Source organism: Thamnophis sirtalis, unplaced genomic scaffold (genome assembly GCF_051295495.1).
Source record: "Thamnophis sirtalis isolate CommonGarterSnake01/CBP01778 unplaced genomic scaffold, rThaSir2_p1.2 scaffold_6, whole genome shotgun sequence".
NCBI lineage: Eukaryota > Metazoa > Chordata > Lepidosauria > Squamata > Natricidae > Thamnophis > Thamnophis sirtalis.
In genome coordinates this window covers 42,835,862-42,853,916 of record NW_028261386.1, presented here as the reverse complement: position 1 = coordinate 42,853,916, position 18,055 = coordinate 42,835,862, and the positions used below count along the sequence as shown (strand labels likewise).

The 18,055-nt window shown below is 38.0% G+C and overlaps 1 protein-coding gene and 1 long non-coding RNA gene across 3 annotated transcripts in view; one reads left to right on the top strand and one right to left on the bottom strand.

Moving 5' to 3' along the window:
- The window catches only part of LOC148044958 (uncharacterized), a 43,274-nt gene extending 42,278 nt beyond the window's left edge, over positions 1 to 996 (top strand). For both annotated transcript variants that reach the window (XR_015696945.1, XR_015696944.1), the window contains exon 4: positions 833 to 996. This is a non-coding gene — a long non-coding RNA (uncharacterized LOC148044958). The remainder of the gene's footprint in view (positions 1 to 832) is intronic.
- On the bottom strand, positions 215 to 16,164 carry KCNG3 (potassium voltage-gated channel modifier subfamily G member 3). Its single transcript, XM_014056334.2, has 2 exons — positions 15,207 to 16,164; positions 215 to 1,208 (listed from the first exon to the last, which is right to left on the bottom strand). The coding sequence occupies exons 1-2, from the start codon at positions 15,884 to 15,886 to the stop codon at positions 563 to 565; spliced, it is 1,326 nt and encodes a 441-aa protein (XP_013911809.1). The 5' UTR covers positions 15,887 to 16,164; the 3' UTR covers positions 215 to 562.
- Between the last annotated feature and the right edge of the window lie 1,891 nt (positions 16,165 to 18,055).

Here is an 18,055-nt window from a genome sequence, read left to right as displayed (position 1 = left end):
TACTGCCATTTTGACATGAGATATATCTCCAGAATCCCCTAAAATAGACTTACCACAGTTTAAAAAACAACAGCAATTCTTTCTTTCTGATCAAAACTTTGAAGGGGGGAACATCTTGGCTCTGTCCTTTTGCATCCCCAATATCTTGGCCCTTGACTATCTACAGGCTGTTACGTGTGGCCCTGGTAATTAAAGGTTGGACACTTCTTATTGATATGGGTTTCAAAATCAAGAGTATTTTAAAAACACATATATGCGGTCATCTCTAAATAGTGTGTACCATTTAGGACTTCTCAGCATTTGGAGAAATGAGTGTGGAAACTTTCACACCTGCTGAGACTATATAAATGAAGATGTTTTCTCCCTTATGAATCTCAGCTCTTCTGTGCTGACGAGCAAATGACCATCCCTCAAACAGAGCAGGGAGATATTCCTCTTAAGTCACAGAGTATTGTACCAGCTTCATAATTCCTCAGACACCAAAATGGAAAACAATGAAGAAGAACTTACTACTTTCTTCAATATATTAAGTTCTGCTATGAAATACAATATGTGCTATTTGTTAATTTAAAAATTCTGCAGAAAGACTCCTGCTATATCTAGCAGACCGGAACTTGAGCTCATGGTAACACTGTACAAAGCTGTGGTAGATGAATGTGATAGGCAGGGCTAGCAAAACAATTCCACTGACTACACAAATCCCTCCAAGAATCCTTCCAGGTACCGTGATAGGACAAACATCACCATAACCAACTGTGGTCATGGAGATGATAACCCACCAGCAAGCAGCAGGAATGCTTGCATAACCTTCATTGGGTTTTCCTATTTTCAGTCCGTGTTCAAGAAGCTGGGCAAGAGCACTGAAAATTGCCATTGCAACACAAACGAAGACGAGCAGCATCACCATCTCTCTGTAGCATCGCTTCAAAGTCAGGCCGAGTGTCTGGAGGCCGATGAAGTGGCGGGCCAATTTAATCACCCAAAAAATCCGCATCATTCTCAGAACCCGTAAAGTGACTCCAGCCCTCTGAAGCTGAGAATTCTCTCCTGTAAAAATTGTCATCAGCACAGAAATATAATACGGAGTGATAGCCAGCAAGTCAATGATGTTCAGTGGTCTCTTAACAAACTCACACTTGTCTTTGGAGACAATGAACCTCACAATGCACTCTGCCGTGAACCAGCCGATGCAAATTGCTTCAATTATCCTGCCAAAAAAAAAAAATAAGCAAAACTATTAAATTTCTTTGAAACTCTTAATTGAGAATATTTTCCAATGCTAGAGGCTTCTTTAATGGACACTTTTACACAGACATGGACTCAGACTTTTAGTAGACAAGCATGCCAAATTCAAAGTCAAATTGGACTTTATACAGATCTCTGCTTATTGTTTGTCTTTCCCAAAATCATTATTATGTTAAAAGTCATCTATATACATCTCTCACCTGGTTATGTTTTCCTAAAGCTTTTTAAAAAATATTTTGATTTCTAAGGGAAGGGATTATTATATCATTAAAATCTGAGGACTTTACGAATGTTGGTCAGGTTAAATGTTTCATATCTTTTCATTTACTTCTTTGATTTTGGGAGTAGTGAATTGTGTCTATGTGTGAAACAATTTAATATTCCTATATTTTGTTCAAACTATACTGCAGTTTAATTTCTCTGTGAATACGTCTTCAAAATACTAGTGTTGGGCCATTTAAAAGGCTTTTCTGGATGAATGATTACTATTCAGCAGTAAAATACCTCAAGCAGTCCTCCAAAGCATTTGAAATCAGCGAACAGAATGGAACGCCTCTCTGTTATTACAACCTTGAAAGAGCAGCAGATAGTTTTTGTGAAATGTTGGAATTCAAACAAAAGCTCTAAAACATTGATGATTCTTCTGATTTAAGCTGAATATCATGCTGAGACATGCCTAATGCTTTTTGAACAGAAATAGACTTAATCATTGCAGCAACCCCAGTCATCAAAACAAAAGCCAAAGGACATCCAAAGCGTCCATAGATTAGTCAATCTCCATATGTATTGGACTCTTCAGTTGGCCATTCTTTGAGTTGGCATAGTATGGTAGGGTTGCAATGTTCCAGATGTCCGGTAAAGAGCAAAGAACATTTGGTTGCCATCCAGTGGGCATCCAGATATTTGCAGACCAGACGTGATAGTTCTGCTTAGGGAGATTAAAGTCCAACTCATCTAAAAGAACTGGTTAGTTGGAAAAGGACACTCTACAATGATCACTCAACTTCTTCCCACCTCTAAAATCATGCTAAACTATATCCTTACTGTTTCTTCAAAACAGCAAAGTTCAAAACAAAGTAGAGGTTCCAGTCTAGCAGTGCTATTATTCCAGAAGTTGTAATGCAGGGGAAAGAGAGGACTTGCACTGTAATTTTGAAAATATTCATGGAGATAATATGAACATGGGACGATTTGGGCTCCATGTATATAAAAAGGGCCCAAAGAACACTATAACACCATCAGAGGTAGTAAGTTTGCAACAAAGAGTTCTACCCTTCTGTTTCCTCAATTAATTCCAAAATGGCAAAAATAACATTTTGAAATTCACTTGGTTTTCATTTCTGCATTTCTTAACTTCTGTCAGCTGGGTATTGAAAAGGGGACCTCGCCCCTCTCTTTGTCCACTGCTTCCCTTGTTTTGCAGCTAGAAGAGTCTGAAAATTCAGACCCAGTCTCTAGAGGTCAAAATGGGATGCCAAAGTAAGCAAAATCCTATGGCAAGATGGGCATAACCTGTAACCTGAATAAATCTCCAAAGCTGGAATCATTTCAGCATTTGTGGTTCCACAATGGAGACACTAAACCCGTTAATCACAAAGTCCTCCCATAACTGTACTTTTGGCTCAGGCTGTTTTATATCCATCTCCAGTGTATATGATGCTTCAAAACCTGCATACGCTTTTCATCAAGAAAGGAAAGCTTTCCTCCCAAATACTTACCTGTGAATTGAATGAAAAGAAAAGAAACTGCTGTTGAGAACAAAAAAATGGTCAGATGATGCGACTGGAGATATCACTGCTGAAAAGCATGGATACCTTTGAAGATTTGTTTGAAGATGTTTTCATGATCAATTTTAATCCCTTTTCTAAAGTCTAAGCAGGATTTCTCTTTCTTTCATTCTGTGTGAAGCTACTCTTTCCCCTCATTTCATCTCCATCTATTTCCTTCTCCTTTGTTGTTTCTCTGGAAGTAGAAAGGTATGTTTGTGTGCTTCTGTGTAGGAATGATTTGTGTGTACCAAAACATAATGGCTGGTATATGCATCTAAGATAATAAATGCTATAAACTCAGTACCTTGTTTAATCAGCAATTAATAATCAGTAATTATTAATTCAATTACTTTTTTTTGTTTGTCCTATCTTTGTTATTTTTTTCAAGAAAAGTTTCTGATAGTTATACAGGCAAAGCTATATGCATATATATGTGACACCTACACTCATTTATCAAGGAACTAATTCAAATAGAATTAGTACCTCTACTGGACTATGTAAAGAAACTCATCATGGCACGGGTCTTTTGTCTACATTGTAGGGTTTTTTTGTCTGTTTGCCTTTAGGGTTGTTGTTGGTGGGGGAATGGGGAAGGGAAGTATCTTAAATTTAAGACTGATTTTTTTTCAGATAATTATGGTGCAACCTTTTTGTATTGAAATGGCTGACTTTTGACTTAATTTGTGGATATAGTGTTTTAACTTTGTTTTTCAATCCTTTAGAATTATTACCATTGCTTATTAGAGAGACAATGGTATTGAGAACTTGGCCAATCATTCTTTACATACTATTTAAACGTAATAATATGATTTACATTTAGTTCACTACCTATCAAGAGAATATATGTATTCATCTAAGACTAGAGACATATCCAAATAACAACTAGATTATGTGGTTGGGAGGATTAGTTCTGCTCATCTAACATAACCTGAATACTGTAATTCATAATAGAGCCTAAACTATTCAATTTTGCATATTTTCCTCCATTTCATCATCTCTGTCTCATTTCATTCTTCTTTCTTCATTCTGCTTTCTGAAACCTGTTTCCTGATGAAGAGTAGCAGAATCTATCAATATCCCAATAAATGTAACAATAGTGACATTTTATCTCAGAATGGTACATGTTAACTTTGCTCTGATTATTTCTAGTTTAAACTATGAAATTATGCATTTTTTTTAATATTACGCTGGTCTATGGTTTGCAATTTAGTTCCATACATAATTCTGGTAAGGAACAAAAAAGTAAATAAATATAGAGTAATATGTTATACAATAAGCTATATGTCTACTCAGTTGTAGTGAAAACAATTCCTGTATACCTCCCTCACTTTGTAATGCTGAACTACAATCCTTTAAAAAAAAAATTCCAATGGAGAACCTAGTAATATGTTCTAATCTGGTGCTCTGCCGAGATTTGGGATGATACTATTTATTTGACATATTTATAAGGGCACCTGACTCCAAATTAGTCTGGGCAAACAGAATGAAAAATAATTACATAACAATGGCCTACCTGGAAGGAATGACCCACAAGTGAACTCTCACACAGGCCTACCTCCTCTTCCTCCATTCATCCTAATCCAAGGCCTGGAGGAAGAACCAGATCTTCAGAGTTTACCAGAAGGAGAGTAGGCACTTTGAATCTCCCAGAATTTCCCATGTGTTTAGGAATTAAATTCAAAATTGTAGTTCAGCATTACTTGCATGGACCCAGAGAGATATGACATGAAAAATAATTAAGCTAAATGTTCCAATAGATAGGGCCATTTTATTTCTTTTGTAATCAACTTTCTTTAATTTAGAATATTTATTACACTTCTAAGAAAATTAATGTAACAATTGTATGATGATTCTAAACGTAGGTCTCTTGTAACTCTCCAAGTTCTGGGAGATTACTCCAAACCAGTCCTTTCATTTAATTGCTTTCTTACTTTTTGCTCTTACGGATAATACTTAAACAAAATAGACTTCTAGTTTAAACTGCTTCAGAATTTTTTTAAAAATCAGTAATAGGGCTAGTTTGTTGTATTCAAAGTAATTATATTCTGAGCTGTCAAAGCAGCTTTCAGTTGCAAATTGCACATTTTCCTTTACAAAGTTTTATCGAATTTTTCTGCAAATTTGTTGAGAGCTAAAAATAGAAAAATCAAAGGAATGGCCTCATCATCCACTAAATATCTGAATAAAATGGAATATACAAGACAAGAAACATGAAGGAGGGAAAAACAAAAGACAAGACAGCCTGTGATTAAACCTGACAACATCAGTTTGTGTATGAGGATGTGCTTTTATTCTTGTATCAAAGTACCTTTAGAAACCAAAAGCATTCCCACCGCTACCCTTACACAATCCCAATAAAATCAGTAATTAACCTTTTTTAAATTGTTTAAAAGCAAATGTGAATTCAGGGAAGAATAACATTTAGTATTTGTTCAGAAGGAAGATTTGCCACCACTTACCTCAAACTATACTTAGGATTCTGTAACTCATAAAACCTAATATCATGCTATTTGTATTTATTTTGCTTGTTTTTTATTTGCTGTTCTTCCTCATTCTTGCCTATACCAACAATCTCCTTCACAGTTTTACCTTCTGTATCCAGACTTGCAAAAATCTATCCTGTGACAGGTCAAACAGACAGGGAGAAAGTGCTTAATTCCTTCTTTGCAATTGCCTTTAGGCAAAAGACTTGACCATTGGGACCTATCTAACAAGACTAGTTCAGTGGTTTGAAAGGTAAGATCCTTGCCCTAAGGTAGGAAAAACCATTTGCATAGATATCGAATAGGAAGTACCTGGCTCAAAAGTAGTATCTATGAGAGGGATTTAGGTGTCCTAAAGTATTAAAATCCTTTTCAAAAATATTAGCATTTTTTCAAGTTCTATTATATAAAATCCTTATATGGCTTTCACATAATGTTTTATAAGCTTCAAACCAATATGATGTAGGTAAGTGCTAAAAGGGAACTTAATCCTTCCAATGTTTAAGAGCCAGCAACTTTTTAGCATGAGAATGAAAGGGGGGGGGGATGATTGTTAGTTCTCAATATCATTGAATATGCTAACTCCAAAGAGCTCAGCCAATGTAGTTAGCAATAGCAATAGCAGTTAGACTTATATACTGCTTCATAGGACTATCAACCCTCTCTAAGCGGTTTACAGAGTCAGCATATCGCCCCCACAGTCTGGGTCCTCATTTCACCCACCTTGGAAGGATGGAAGGCCGAGTCAACCTTGAGCCGGTGAGATTAGAACCGCTGAACCGCAGATAACAGTCAGCTGAACTGGCCTGCAGTACTGCACCCTAACCACTGCGCCACCTCGGCTCCGGTTCTGTCTCATATTTTAAATCTGCCTCCAAAATAGTTCAGTGTATAACCTAAAGAACAACGCTAGCAAAGGAAGAAAAAGGGTGACTTGTCCATAAGAGCTAATGGGCTCCTAAGTACCGTAGTTTTGCTGGGAGATCAAATTATCAAGTAGTTTCTCTTTTTACCCTAGACCCAGTTCAAGAGGTTTTGTGCAACTAAATCTGATGCACTGCAGGTCCTATCTGTTCTCTCTCTCTTCAAAACCAATTAACCCTTGTTGCTTTCTTTGGCTTTCATTCATTTTATCTCCCAAAGCTTCAAAGGTAATAACATACATATTTGGAAACAATCCTCTGCTTATCAATTCCTAAACTTGAAGACATACCATTCAGCACAAACAAAGCAAGGTCTTAAGCCACAGTTGCATCTATTTCACTGAAAGTAAATCCCATTAAATTGTGAAGTTTTCCCCCAGGAAAAATTTATATACATTTGCAGCAGTGTTTAGCATGTGCTAAAAACAGTAAGTATGCTCTTAGCTTTTCTTCCTAAAGCACCTGGGTTAGACAACAATTTTCAGTAACCCAGCAAGCTCATCTATGGTAACTGTACTGCTAAGACTGATGGGAAACTAATCCAACTCTACTGAATGCTCTAAATAGAGGTCTAGTCATACAACTAAAAATTTTAAAGGATTTGTGGATTCTTTTGTGGATTTGAATGTGGTATAATTAATGTCTTAATTTTCTATGTTTTAAAGGAAATTTAAAATGAAGTTAAGTGCTTACAGACTAAGACTGCCAACTTTCTTTTAGCTTATGACAAAGTTTTAGTTTTCATTCAAGTATGAATATTCTGCTACAGTATTGACATTCTTTAGAATATCAATCAGCAAAATGAAAGCTTTTGATTGATATGATTAGATAATGATAGCTAACATTTGCAGAACCAGATGCTGAGGTTTAATTCTGTTTAAGAATCCAGTAATTTTATGCTCAGTTACCACAAACAGACTCACAACTCTTGCATACGATGGTAAGGACTGGATGGCTCAGTCTTGTTTCTGAGGCTAATAAGTTACTAATATTCATCTCTAAAAGCATCCATAGACAGATTTACTGTCATTACAGGAACAGTGTACATGTGTTTTATGTAGCTTCACAGTGTCAGGTAGCATTGAATCTTACCTTATTACACTAAAGCATTAAAAAAAAAGCTTCCAGGATTAGATTTTCATATCATATAATTCAGTAGAATTCATTTACTGTGAAATTCACAGGCCAAGATCCTTAAGGAGGTCTGTGCCATTTGGAACCAAGTGGAAAATGGAGTTTACATTTTCAAAAACTAAATAAATTCATGCTCACTTCTTCCACTTCTCAGAATGAAGAGAAAACCTGCTGTGTATTATTTTCCACATGTTTATCCCCATAATTGCCATCCTGTTTTCCAAACAATATGGTTACATTATATATACATATGTATTACATTAGACTAGTAAATTTTTTCTCCCATTAATTCATGCTCATCAAGGTGACACAAACATTCTTTAAAAAACAGAAATTTTGCTCATGCTATCATCCTAGGACATTTAAAGAAAAAGGAGTGTGTATTAAGCAGCCTGAAGTTTGTGGTTTCTCATACCAACACAATCCAAATAATAGGCTGATTGTTTCGGGATCCAATCTGGATCTCTTACTGGGACCAGAGATTTTGTCTTTGACCCAGATAATATTATCCTGGGACACATATATTTGCCTTTATTCATAAGTGATTGTTCTGTATCCCTGGCTGGTCCTATACTTTGCTGCTTTATCCCTTTTTCTTTTTTTCTTTTCTTATTAATTCATGGCTGATTTACGCTTTTCCTGTAGTTTCAGTGGGAATAAAGAGAATGAAGATTGTTGCCTTGGGGACTGAATTTTGTTTTTAGGGCAGAGCTGAGGCAGGTGGCCTGCCTGCCTGCTTCATTGTTTTAAGGCTTATTCACGCTTGCTCTCCATGTCACTGGGACCTATGGATATGCAATGCTTGTAGTTGTCTCAGAACTCTGGTAAATCCCTTGGTTGTAAAGAAGACCAAGTGACTGTGGATTGTAAAGAGCCAGGTAAATCTTGCCTCTGAAAAAAAAATCAGCCACCATTAAGAGAGAATAAAAACAGAGCTTTTCTCCGACTGGCCATGGATACTTATGATTCAGTGTCCCTCTCTTTGGAGATTCCCATGTTTCCATGCAGTGATATTTGGGTGGTTACTGGAATGACTTGGATTTTGCCAGGAGGTAATTGCTACCTGCTTCCTCTAATAAGAGAGCAATTAAATGCAAAGCATAAATATATTATTGATTTCTATGGGAATCAGGTGCTTAACTTAGCAAAAAAGAGAAAAGCTATTTTGCAAATGATGATGATGAGATTTTGCCTAAGAATATCAACACAAATTGTTTTCAACATGCAACACCAGCAACTGGGTTCTTTTATATTCCCTGCTGAAATACTGTGGGTTGCAAATGCATTATGTTTTCTTCCTTAATTGTGATAATTTATTTATTCTTGAGAGCAAAAGGGAACAACTACTCTTGGAAAGCAAATCTGATATTTTTAGAGACCACAAAGTAATCTTATACGCTAATCTGCAATACATTGTTTGGCAGTTATTTGTACTTCACTTAGTGGATTTTTTTTTCTAATCCAAACATGCAGAATTAGGATATAAAGCTAAAGTTCTCAACTAAAAGGCAACTAATCTGCACTTCCACAATCTGTTCTGAAAGACAACATTACAAATAAAATACTCAACATCATACAAACATTTTTTCTTTCTATCTTTCATTCTTAAAAATATGCATGCCAATCTGGATTATTGGATCTGAAATAGTCCTAGTTAAAAGTGAATAAAACTGCAACAACAAAAGCACCATATACTACAAATGCCTATCCTGAAATTAATAAGCTCAAATCTTTTGAAGACATTTGCTTGTGCATTAAGATTGCTAACATCTATACAACTAAATTATGATACTCTATTTATGTGTTCTATTAACTTTTACTTGCCCTCTTTAAAAAAACACCCAAACAAGCCAAATTTGTGTTCCGTTGTTACAAGTTGAAACTTAAACATTTTAAAAAATCTAGTAAAATGCAAAAAATTAAAATAAAGTTACAAAATGGAAGGACACTACTTGCAACTTCACAAATTATTAAATTCTAGAGGATTGGGAAAATAATATTAGGAAAAAAGATTGTCCTCCAAAGAAGAGAAACAAATAATTTCCTCCAAATTATTCCAAAGGTAGTTACCAAAGGTTGACTAAAGGTTGGGTGTCTGTTTAGTTTATTAGGAGTGATGCACAAAGATTTGCCAACATGACCCATGTAACTTGCAGAATAAGTTTTCACACAGCTGTCAGTGTGTGATTTTCTAAAGTTTTGCAACTCAGATAAAGCAAACTTACATAATACCCCAAGATGAAATTGAGGGTGTATTGTTAGATTTTTTCCAATCACAAACTAGTGCAATTTTAGACTGTTCACATATCTCAATAAAACAAAAATGAATGCATGGATTAGTGCATGGAAGGCCAAACTGTAGCTAATAAGGTGTCTTGTTGCATCTCCTGGATCATTCTGCCAAAATTTGTCAGCAAACCACCAAATATATTTGTAAGTCGCATATATTAAATTTCCAGTAGTTTAACAAAAGTTAAATTGAAGAAATGCACTGAAACTTCCGTATCTTTTTTTCTGTTGTCATACTTTACTGCCACATCTCCTATACTAGTTAGTAGTTGAAAAAACAGTTAAGAAAAATAAAGGCTTGATATTATTCTCAAAACTATTATTCAGCCTTGGTGAACCAAGGGTATTATTCACCACCAGGTACTAAATGCTCAGAAACCTGTTTGTTCTTGCAATGACAAGAGTGCTGTGAAATGAGGTATGTGTGTAATAATTAACAATTCTGACAAAGTAAGAAAGATCTCCATAGGTAGCTGAATCTAGGTCTACCTTGAGAATAGACTAGAATAGAATAATAACTTTATTGTCACTTTGAATGTACATTAATCAGCATACATTTAAATGAAATTTCGTTGCATACAGCTCTCAAGTTTGAGGTGATCAACCAGTGTTTTTTGAAATTCATGTGGATGTAAATCTTCATCTGGGACCAGAGTTAGCCAAAAACATGCCTATATGGTTACAGCTAAGGTTTAAACTGAAGGGGAAAACTGTAAGGATAACATATTCTACAGTTAAAGGAAAATATTTGTAGCTCAGGGTTGAAATGAGGGGTCCTCTGTGCTCGCTGAGCTTGATTGTTTTCTTGCAGACGTTTGATTAGGTAACATTAGCAGTGCTAGTTTGCTATCATTACCTAGTAATGTAATGATGAAATGTCTGTAAAAAAAGAAAACAACCATGGGCAGCGAGCATCAGGGCCCCTGAAAAAATATTCAGCTGAAAATAAACTGGTCTGCCTTAGTGCTGAGTCACATTATCAATCAGCATAACTAAGCCGCTTGCAGACAAATTTTGCAAATTGTTGCAATTAAAGTGAACAAACAAATGTGATGCTAGAAATTTTGGGAGACCAATCTTGTTACTCAGAAAATAAAAGCAAATGGGGGAGGGGGAGGCAAAAACAAAACAAAATCAAAAACATTTCCACAACTTTTCTTCTTCCTTCAGAGTAGTCCATGTATTCTTAATGTAATGGCAAAGAACAGAAAAATGGTAGCTTTAAAAATCTTTGGCTTTTGAATTTCAGCCAACTCTTTCATGAAAAGATCTATAATCAAGAAATTTATTTAACTAACAGCTACTTGATATGTTCAGTAAAATAAACCTCTTTAACATTACTTACAGCATTTTGGATAGCTGGCCATCTCCTACAGGTAACATAACACTAAATTTTCTCCACTTGGCAGCATGTCAGACTAGATGATTTTTGAGACCTTTTCAATTCTAGGACTCTATAAGGCAGATGGGTGTCTTTTTTCATTGCATGTATTCAGTATATTATGTAGAACTGAATAACACACATTTCTGTGAATTACTTTCCATTAGCAAAAAAGAAATGGCTCTCACCCTCCTGGCAGGTTTTAATAGAAACCTATAGATCTATTGGTATAGCAAGCGTTCTTTTTAATGTGAGGTCCTTGGTGCACTGATGATATTATCTAGTTTGGTAATAAAATGTCTGCAAAAAAACAATCAAGCTCAGGGAGAACCAAGAACTCCACAGTTCAATCCTGAGCTAAAAATATTCTCTTCCATTCTTTTTAATCTCTGCAGGTTTTATGACTTTATGTGATCACTGGTGTGTGTGTGTGTGTGTGTGTGTGTGTGTGTGTGTGTTTGGGAATATTTATTATTATTTTATTCGTCCTGGTTTAATTGATATTGTTTGTTGTACTTCATTGTTGCACTGTAAACTGGCATAGGACCTGAGTACCTGAGAGATTGTTTATTTTTTACTATTTCTGCCTGCCCAATACATTTGGCAAAGTGGGTTGCCTCCCGCCCCTTCTAATAAACACTGTCATCTCATGGGACAAAGGAAGTATGCCTTCTATGTTGTAATCCCTGCCCTCTGGAACAATTTCCTTCCGGAGACAACACCCAAAGTATTTAAGAAGAAAAGCGCTTTAGTCTCAGGCTGAAGGTTGATGTGTTTGTGGGGGTCCTCATGTGTTTATGGGGCCCCTGGTTTGATATGATTTATTGTTTTAGGCCCAGCTACCTGTGGGGTTTAACTGTTTTATTGTTTTATATTTGTAAATAGCCTAGTCTATAAGAATGAGTGGCTGTTATAACGCTCATTATCACAACTCATCATCAATCTGCCATTGGCAGGCATGACAGGAATGTGAGGATATACATTTTAAAATGAACAGTTAAACACATTAGATATTCATACATAACATATTCTGTTCATAGAAGAGATATCACTAGATGTTATTACTTGTCACTGAACCAATCTTTTTTGGAGTGTGTGTGTGTTTAAGCTGCTTTCATCACACCACAGAAACAAACATATTGGTTGATTGGCCCATGACCCATGCTCCTTAAAACCAAAACATATACTTAGCAAAAACTTGAAATAAATATGTTACAGATCATTATCTCATTAATAGAAAGTACTAGCTAGCTTTGGAGATATATGGACTAAAATATTACATCATCTTACTCAGACTTAAGGGTCATTTTATCCTATTTTTGTATAAAATTTCATGATACTTGTATTTAAGCAAAATATGAATGCATTGTGTAAGCCTCTCATTTAAACACAAATTTGTTAAACATATCAACTGCACTGTTTAAAATACTTGTTTCATATCTATGGGATTAAAAAAAATCTTACTGTATTAAGATCTTAAGATATATAAGGAAGCAAAATATAGAACTGTATTTCTGTATGTGTAAGTGAGTGATAACACTAATAAGGTTGCTCACATTAAGGTTATAAAGTGTTCTTTCATTTGAAGCATACCTTATTTTGTAGCACTTTTCAAGTTGCAGAATCCATTTGGCAATCCTGCTTTTTGAAATAAGATAACTCGTTGAGCTAAGACTATTTCAATTGGTACAATCTTCTGGTTCCATTAAATAACAAGTCAAGAGTATGTACAGGTGTAAAGTACAATCTGATAGTTGCAATCAGACTCTAGAAACAGGACATATGTCTCCACCACCATTTAAATTCAAATGTCCCTTTCTCCAGTTTAGGCAAAACTGGTTGGCAACCATTTTGGTAACCCATTTAGAAAGCTTCCACTTAAACATGTATGTTTCAATTTGGAGTTTGTATATACGCATAAGGAAGATTATTCATAAAGTAAGATGATTATTTTATAATAAATGTTTTACTTCAGGGTGCAGGATAAATAGCAATAATCACAGAGTTTCCAGTATTTCAGTGGTAGCAGGTGCAATTGTATAATAATAAGCCTTTCCTATCATTCTTTTTGAGTACTGTAAAACTTGGAAAACAAAATCTGGATGACTGCAACCAGGGTGGAAAGTAGAAAAAAACAGAACTGCAGGAACAAGAGTATTTTAAGGCTATGATTCTGCAAAAACAATGGCATAGATTATTTTCTAAAGAGAAAAGATTCCAGAAATAATGGGCATTTGAAGCAAATGAAATCTGGCATATTTTCCTCTCTTACTTGGGACACAAAGATAATTAAGAAAATACTATTACTGGCCCAGCTTCTGTGTATGGAAGTAATTAAGCTTTCATAGATCTACATTAGACAAATGGAAGAATACCATTATAGGTATATTCTTAACAGCATCAAAAAATTAATTCAATAAAATATATCCATGGGATAAACGATCAAAAGCTGTCGGTATATAAAAAATATATATGTTAGTTTGATGTATGATTGAATGTATTATAAAATCAATAATCTTTGAAAAAGTTGGTGATCTGCAGGACAATTTGTTTTATGATAAAAAGGATTTGCTTTGACCTTTTCCTCAACTTGGCACCCCTCCTAAGGTATTGCAATTTACAATGTCAGATATCTGTTGAGCACAAGACAGTGGCCATTCTATTTAGGCATTCTGGATTTTACAATTTTATCACATTTTGAATAAACCAGTTCAGATGGAGATACTATCTAACAGCTGTGGTTCAGCAGCCAGCAAATCTGAGGAAAAGCAGGACAAATTTCTGTGCTGGATTCTAAATGCCAAATAATGTTGGTTCCAACCTGATTAAGAACTGAAATCTCAAACCTATTTTTTTTCCAAACTTCTTTTAAACTTCCATAAAAAATATATGAACTTTCATAAGAGAGTCTTGCAGGTACGTTCTGGGCAAGATGAATAAAATGTAAATTGAGTTTTACTGGTTGATCCCTGGCTCATCTGCAGTTTATCAGCAGGAATCTTTTACTTCTAAACTAAGCTGCAGAAATTAAGAAGGCTTGGGGTAACCATGAGGGGATTTTTGTGGAACTGAGAGTTCAGTCTGGTTACCAAAAATAAATTCTTAGGCTCAGGATGTGCTGAAAGACACCCTGTTCTTTAATTGGTGTGTGTATGTCTGCGCTTGACTCTGGTGGGTGGGTCTTAGGGCTTTTGGTAAAAAAAATAAAGCAGATTCAAAAAGGCTGGTTTCCTTAGTTCTAAATGGCTTGTAAGCCACTTACCTGGCATTGAACATGAGGTCAGTACAAGCCTAACATTTATTACATTTCTTCCTATAGCAGGAACTGATAGAAAATGTCTGAGAACAATGAAGATTTTTCTGCCTCTACTTGATTTTCCCAAGATAAATCCCGTTTGACTGAAGGCTTCTCAGAATAAAATTTGGAAGCTTCTGTATAAAACAACTTTAACAGACTTCTCTGGGGAAGAACAGAATCCTTCCAATGAAAGGAACAACACATTTTTGCACGATACCAAGAGGCCATTGATTTGTTCCGAAGACCCCCTATATTCCTGAAAACTTGGCTGATTGATTAGTTTTAGCATTATTTTATCAGTTTCACTGGAGCTCAAGGAGGTTTTATCCGTAGATGCTACAAGACTCACACAGTGAATTCCTTTTCTTTTTCCTAGTAGCCTGAAGTAAACCCAGTTAAATTTAACCTTAATTCCCAGGAAAGCTAAACCCATCTATAAGTTGTGTTGGTATACAGGCCCCTAGAAGTTAGTGATCTGGTTTTAAGAACCACCTGGTTGTTAAACCAAGCTTACCCCTTGCCAAATGAGATGCATAATGAGTTGGGATCTCCAATGTGGCAAACTGATGCTGGCAGAAGAAGACACAGAGAAGACCGGATGGGACAGAGGTTACACCACTGATGGGGGAAATATTAATCACTCCATCCTACCCTGAAGGCTCCCTGATTGAGTCTGCTGTGTACCTGCTCTGCTCCTCCAGGCTTCGGTTCTCAGCTGTTCGCCACTCTGGCATGGTGCTGGCACACAGCACCACCATGGAGACGATGACGAACAGGATGGAAATGCTGGCCAGGATTTGGGCGGCCACCGACGAGGTGGGCTCCTCGAAAGTTCTCCTCATCCTTTCCAGCCATTTCTTCTCGCCGGCGCCAGGTGGGGCCACAGCATCGTCGCTCCCTTGGTCCTTTGGCGGCTCGGGCTGGCCGCTGCTTTTGCTACTGCCGCTCCCGCCTCCGGAGGGCTCTGTCCGGATGTCTTCCGCCGAATAGAAGGTATAAGTATCGGACATGCGGTCGTCCAGCCGGCGCTGGCAGCAATAGTCCAGGTGGGATCCCTCCAGGCCCCAGTAGATCATCTCGTTGTAGAAGGAGAGTTCACACATGTGGGGCACGAAGCGCAGGTGGCCGTAGCGCACGTAGAGCAAGATAAACCCGAAGGCTTCGGAGTGCCGGTCGAAGAAGTACTCGTTCCGCTCGCGGTCGTAGTCGTCGCACACCTCGAGTACGTCTTGGTCCGACCGGCAGCCGTGCAGGCGGCTCACCCGCCGGAGGGGAAAGTCCTTCAGCGCCTCCCGAGCGAAAGAGTAGCGGGTGCCCCCCACGTTCAACACCACCACCGGCGGGCCACCCCGGCCAAAGGTCATGGCTTGGGGGGGACAGAAGTAGAAGAGGGGCTCGAGGGAGGAAAAGTGCCTTCAGCCTACGAGGAGTGGGGCCGGGAAGGGCGGGTACAGCTGTCCCGCCCGGCTTCTCTTCGGGCAGGCGGCCGCTCTGTGGATTCTCTCGGTCCCTTCACACACACCCTTACCCCTTCCTACCACCCCCACCCACTTTCGCCGTCCACGGGGCGGGAACAGCGGCTCTGCTGTCCCGGCAAGGCGTCGAGCGCGCGGCGGTGCGCCTCCTCGAACAACCCAATGTCTTGGCGACGCTGCTGGCTTCAGCGAGGGGTGGCGGCGGGCGCCGCGTTGCGCCCGGAGCACGCGGCTGCCGAAGTGCCCGGGGCAGCTTGTACAGAAGCGCTGCCGAAGCCGTCTCCGCCGCCGCCTCCTCCGAGCCAAACCCGACTGGCCGCGGAGGGCATGGCTGAAGGAGCCGAGGGAAACTCCTGCGAAGTTGGATCGGTTTCTGGGCTCCTCCGCTGAGCGCAACCCTGCTTAGCGCCGCATAGCACCGGCTCTGACAGCGCCGCTCTCAGGCTGAGACGCCCGGCGGCTTTCGGAGCGGAGACGGAGGCGGTGGGCAAGAGACACGCCTCTTTCGTCGCTGCCTCCCTCCCGCCCTTCCTCCGTTTCCCAGCACCGGAGTTGCCTCTCTCCGACTGTGCTGGGAGGGGAGTAGAAGCGCCTGAAAGATTTCCCTGGGCTTTTCACTCATCATCAATCAAGCGCCTTGCTGACAGTCACTTTTTCTTCCCATCAGCGGATTCCCAGTCTTGCTCCCCAGTGTTTTCCTTCCTTTATGCCCTCTTCAACATTCTTTGGTCTCCCATTTGATAATGTTTCATTCGCATTGATTAAAAAGTTCTGATTTTTTTCCCAGACCAGCATGTTAACGAAAGAATTTGACTGAAAGGGGAAGAAAACTTTGAATTGGTACACCCCCACATTTCCCCCCCCTTATTATTTTATTTCGCCTGGTCTACCACATTTATATCAATTTAACTGATTATAAAGCAGTTTTATCCTTCTACACACACACACACACACACAGAGAGAGAGAGAGAGAGAGAGAGAGAGAGAGAGAGAGAGAGAGAGAGAGAGAGAGAGGAATGAATAATAGGAGGTGAAGTCTATCTGGAGATCAACTGCTTGGAGGAAACTGACTTGCAGTTGCTGTTGATTCTTTTAGAAGCGGTGCCTTGATTATGTGTAAAGCTTCTGGAGGGGAAAAATGGGAGGAAGGGAATAATAAATAAAATTCTAATTTTCTTGTAGTGCAGAGTTGGACAAAAAGCCCTCAGCAAATGTAGCCATTACATTCATCTAACACATGCTTTGCAAACTAGGGAAGCAGAAATATTTGATCACTATCTTTCTTCATGTTTATTTAAAGTTTCTTGGAATCAGAGGACATATGTATCATGTGTGCTTCTATATAACCACTACTGATACGCATCCTTTGAAGCTCCTTATTATTATAAGATCCTTCCCTCCCCACATATATTTTAACATGCACCTGATGACATCATGAAGAGAAGCCTATTCAGTCCCTCTAAAAGTTATAGTAACTTGGTTGTCCCTTTAAGTATTTTCTACTCTTGAAACATTTTTTTCTGTACTTTGGTTCTTAGGTTTTCTTGATTTTTAATCTTAATACTTTTCATCATTTTCCCTTTAATAGAAAGGAAACTACGTATATTTGTATTCCCCTTCAGCTAATTGAAACTATAGCCAATATTTACTATAACCGATTTCAGACAGTCTTTGTGGGAATAAAAAGAGAAGGGGTTATGTTTAGAGATTGAACACAATAGTTTGTATGGAAAAGGGCCAACTTCCAGTTTCTCCAAGAAAAGTTGAAAATGTTCCCAGTTATGAAATCTTGGAGAGCTGCCGGTCATGGTTACAAGAACTGAATTAAGAAACCTGAATGACGGAGAATGAGGCAGCTCCTTATAGTCAGGGACTTTATATCAGCTTTGAATTTAAGATATGTCATGATATCCGTTATTGATAATTGGCAAGTAAATGGCTTATCTCTGCAGTCAAATATTTTTTTTCCACTTGAGGCATGTGACAAGGATCATTTTTATATTTAGTTTATTCACAGGTCAGAACAGAATCCTCATGCCTTCGCACTTTAGCTTAAAA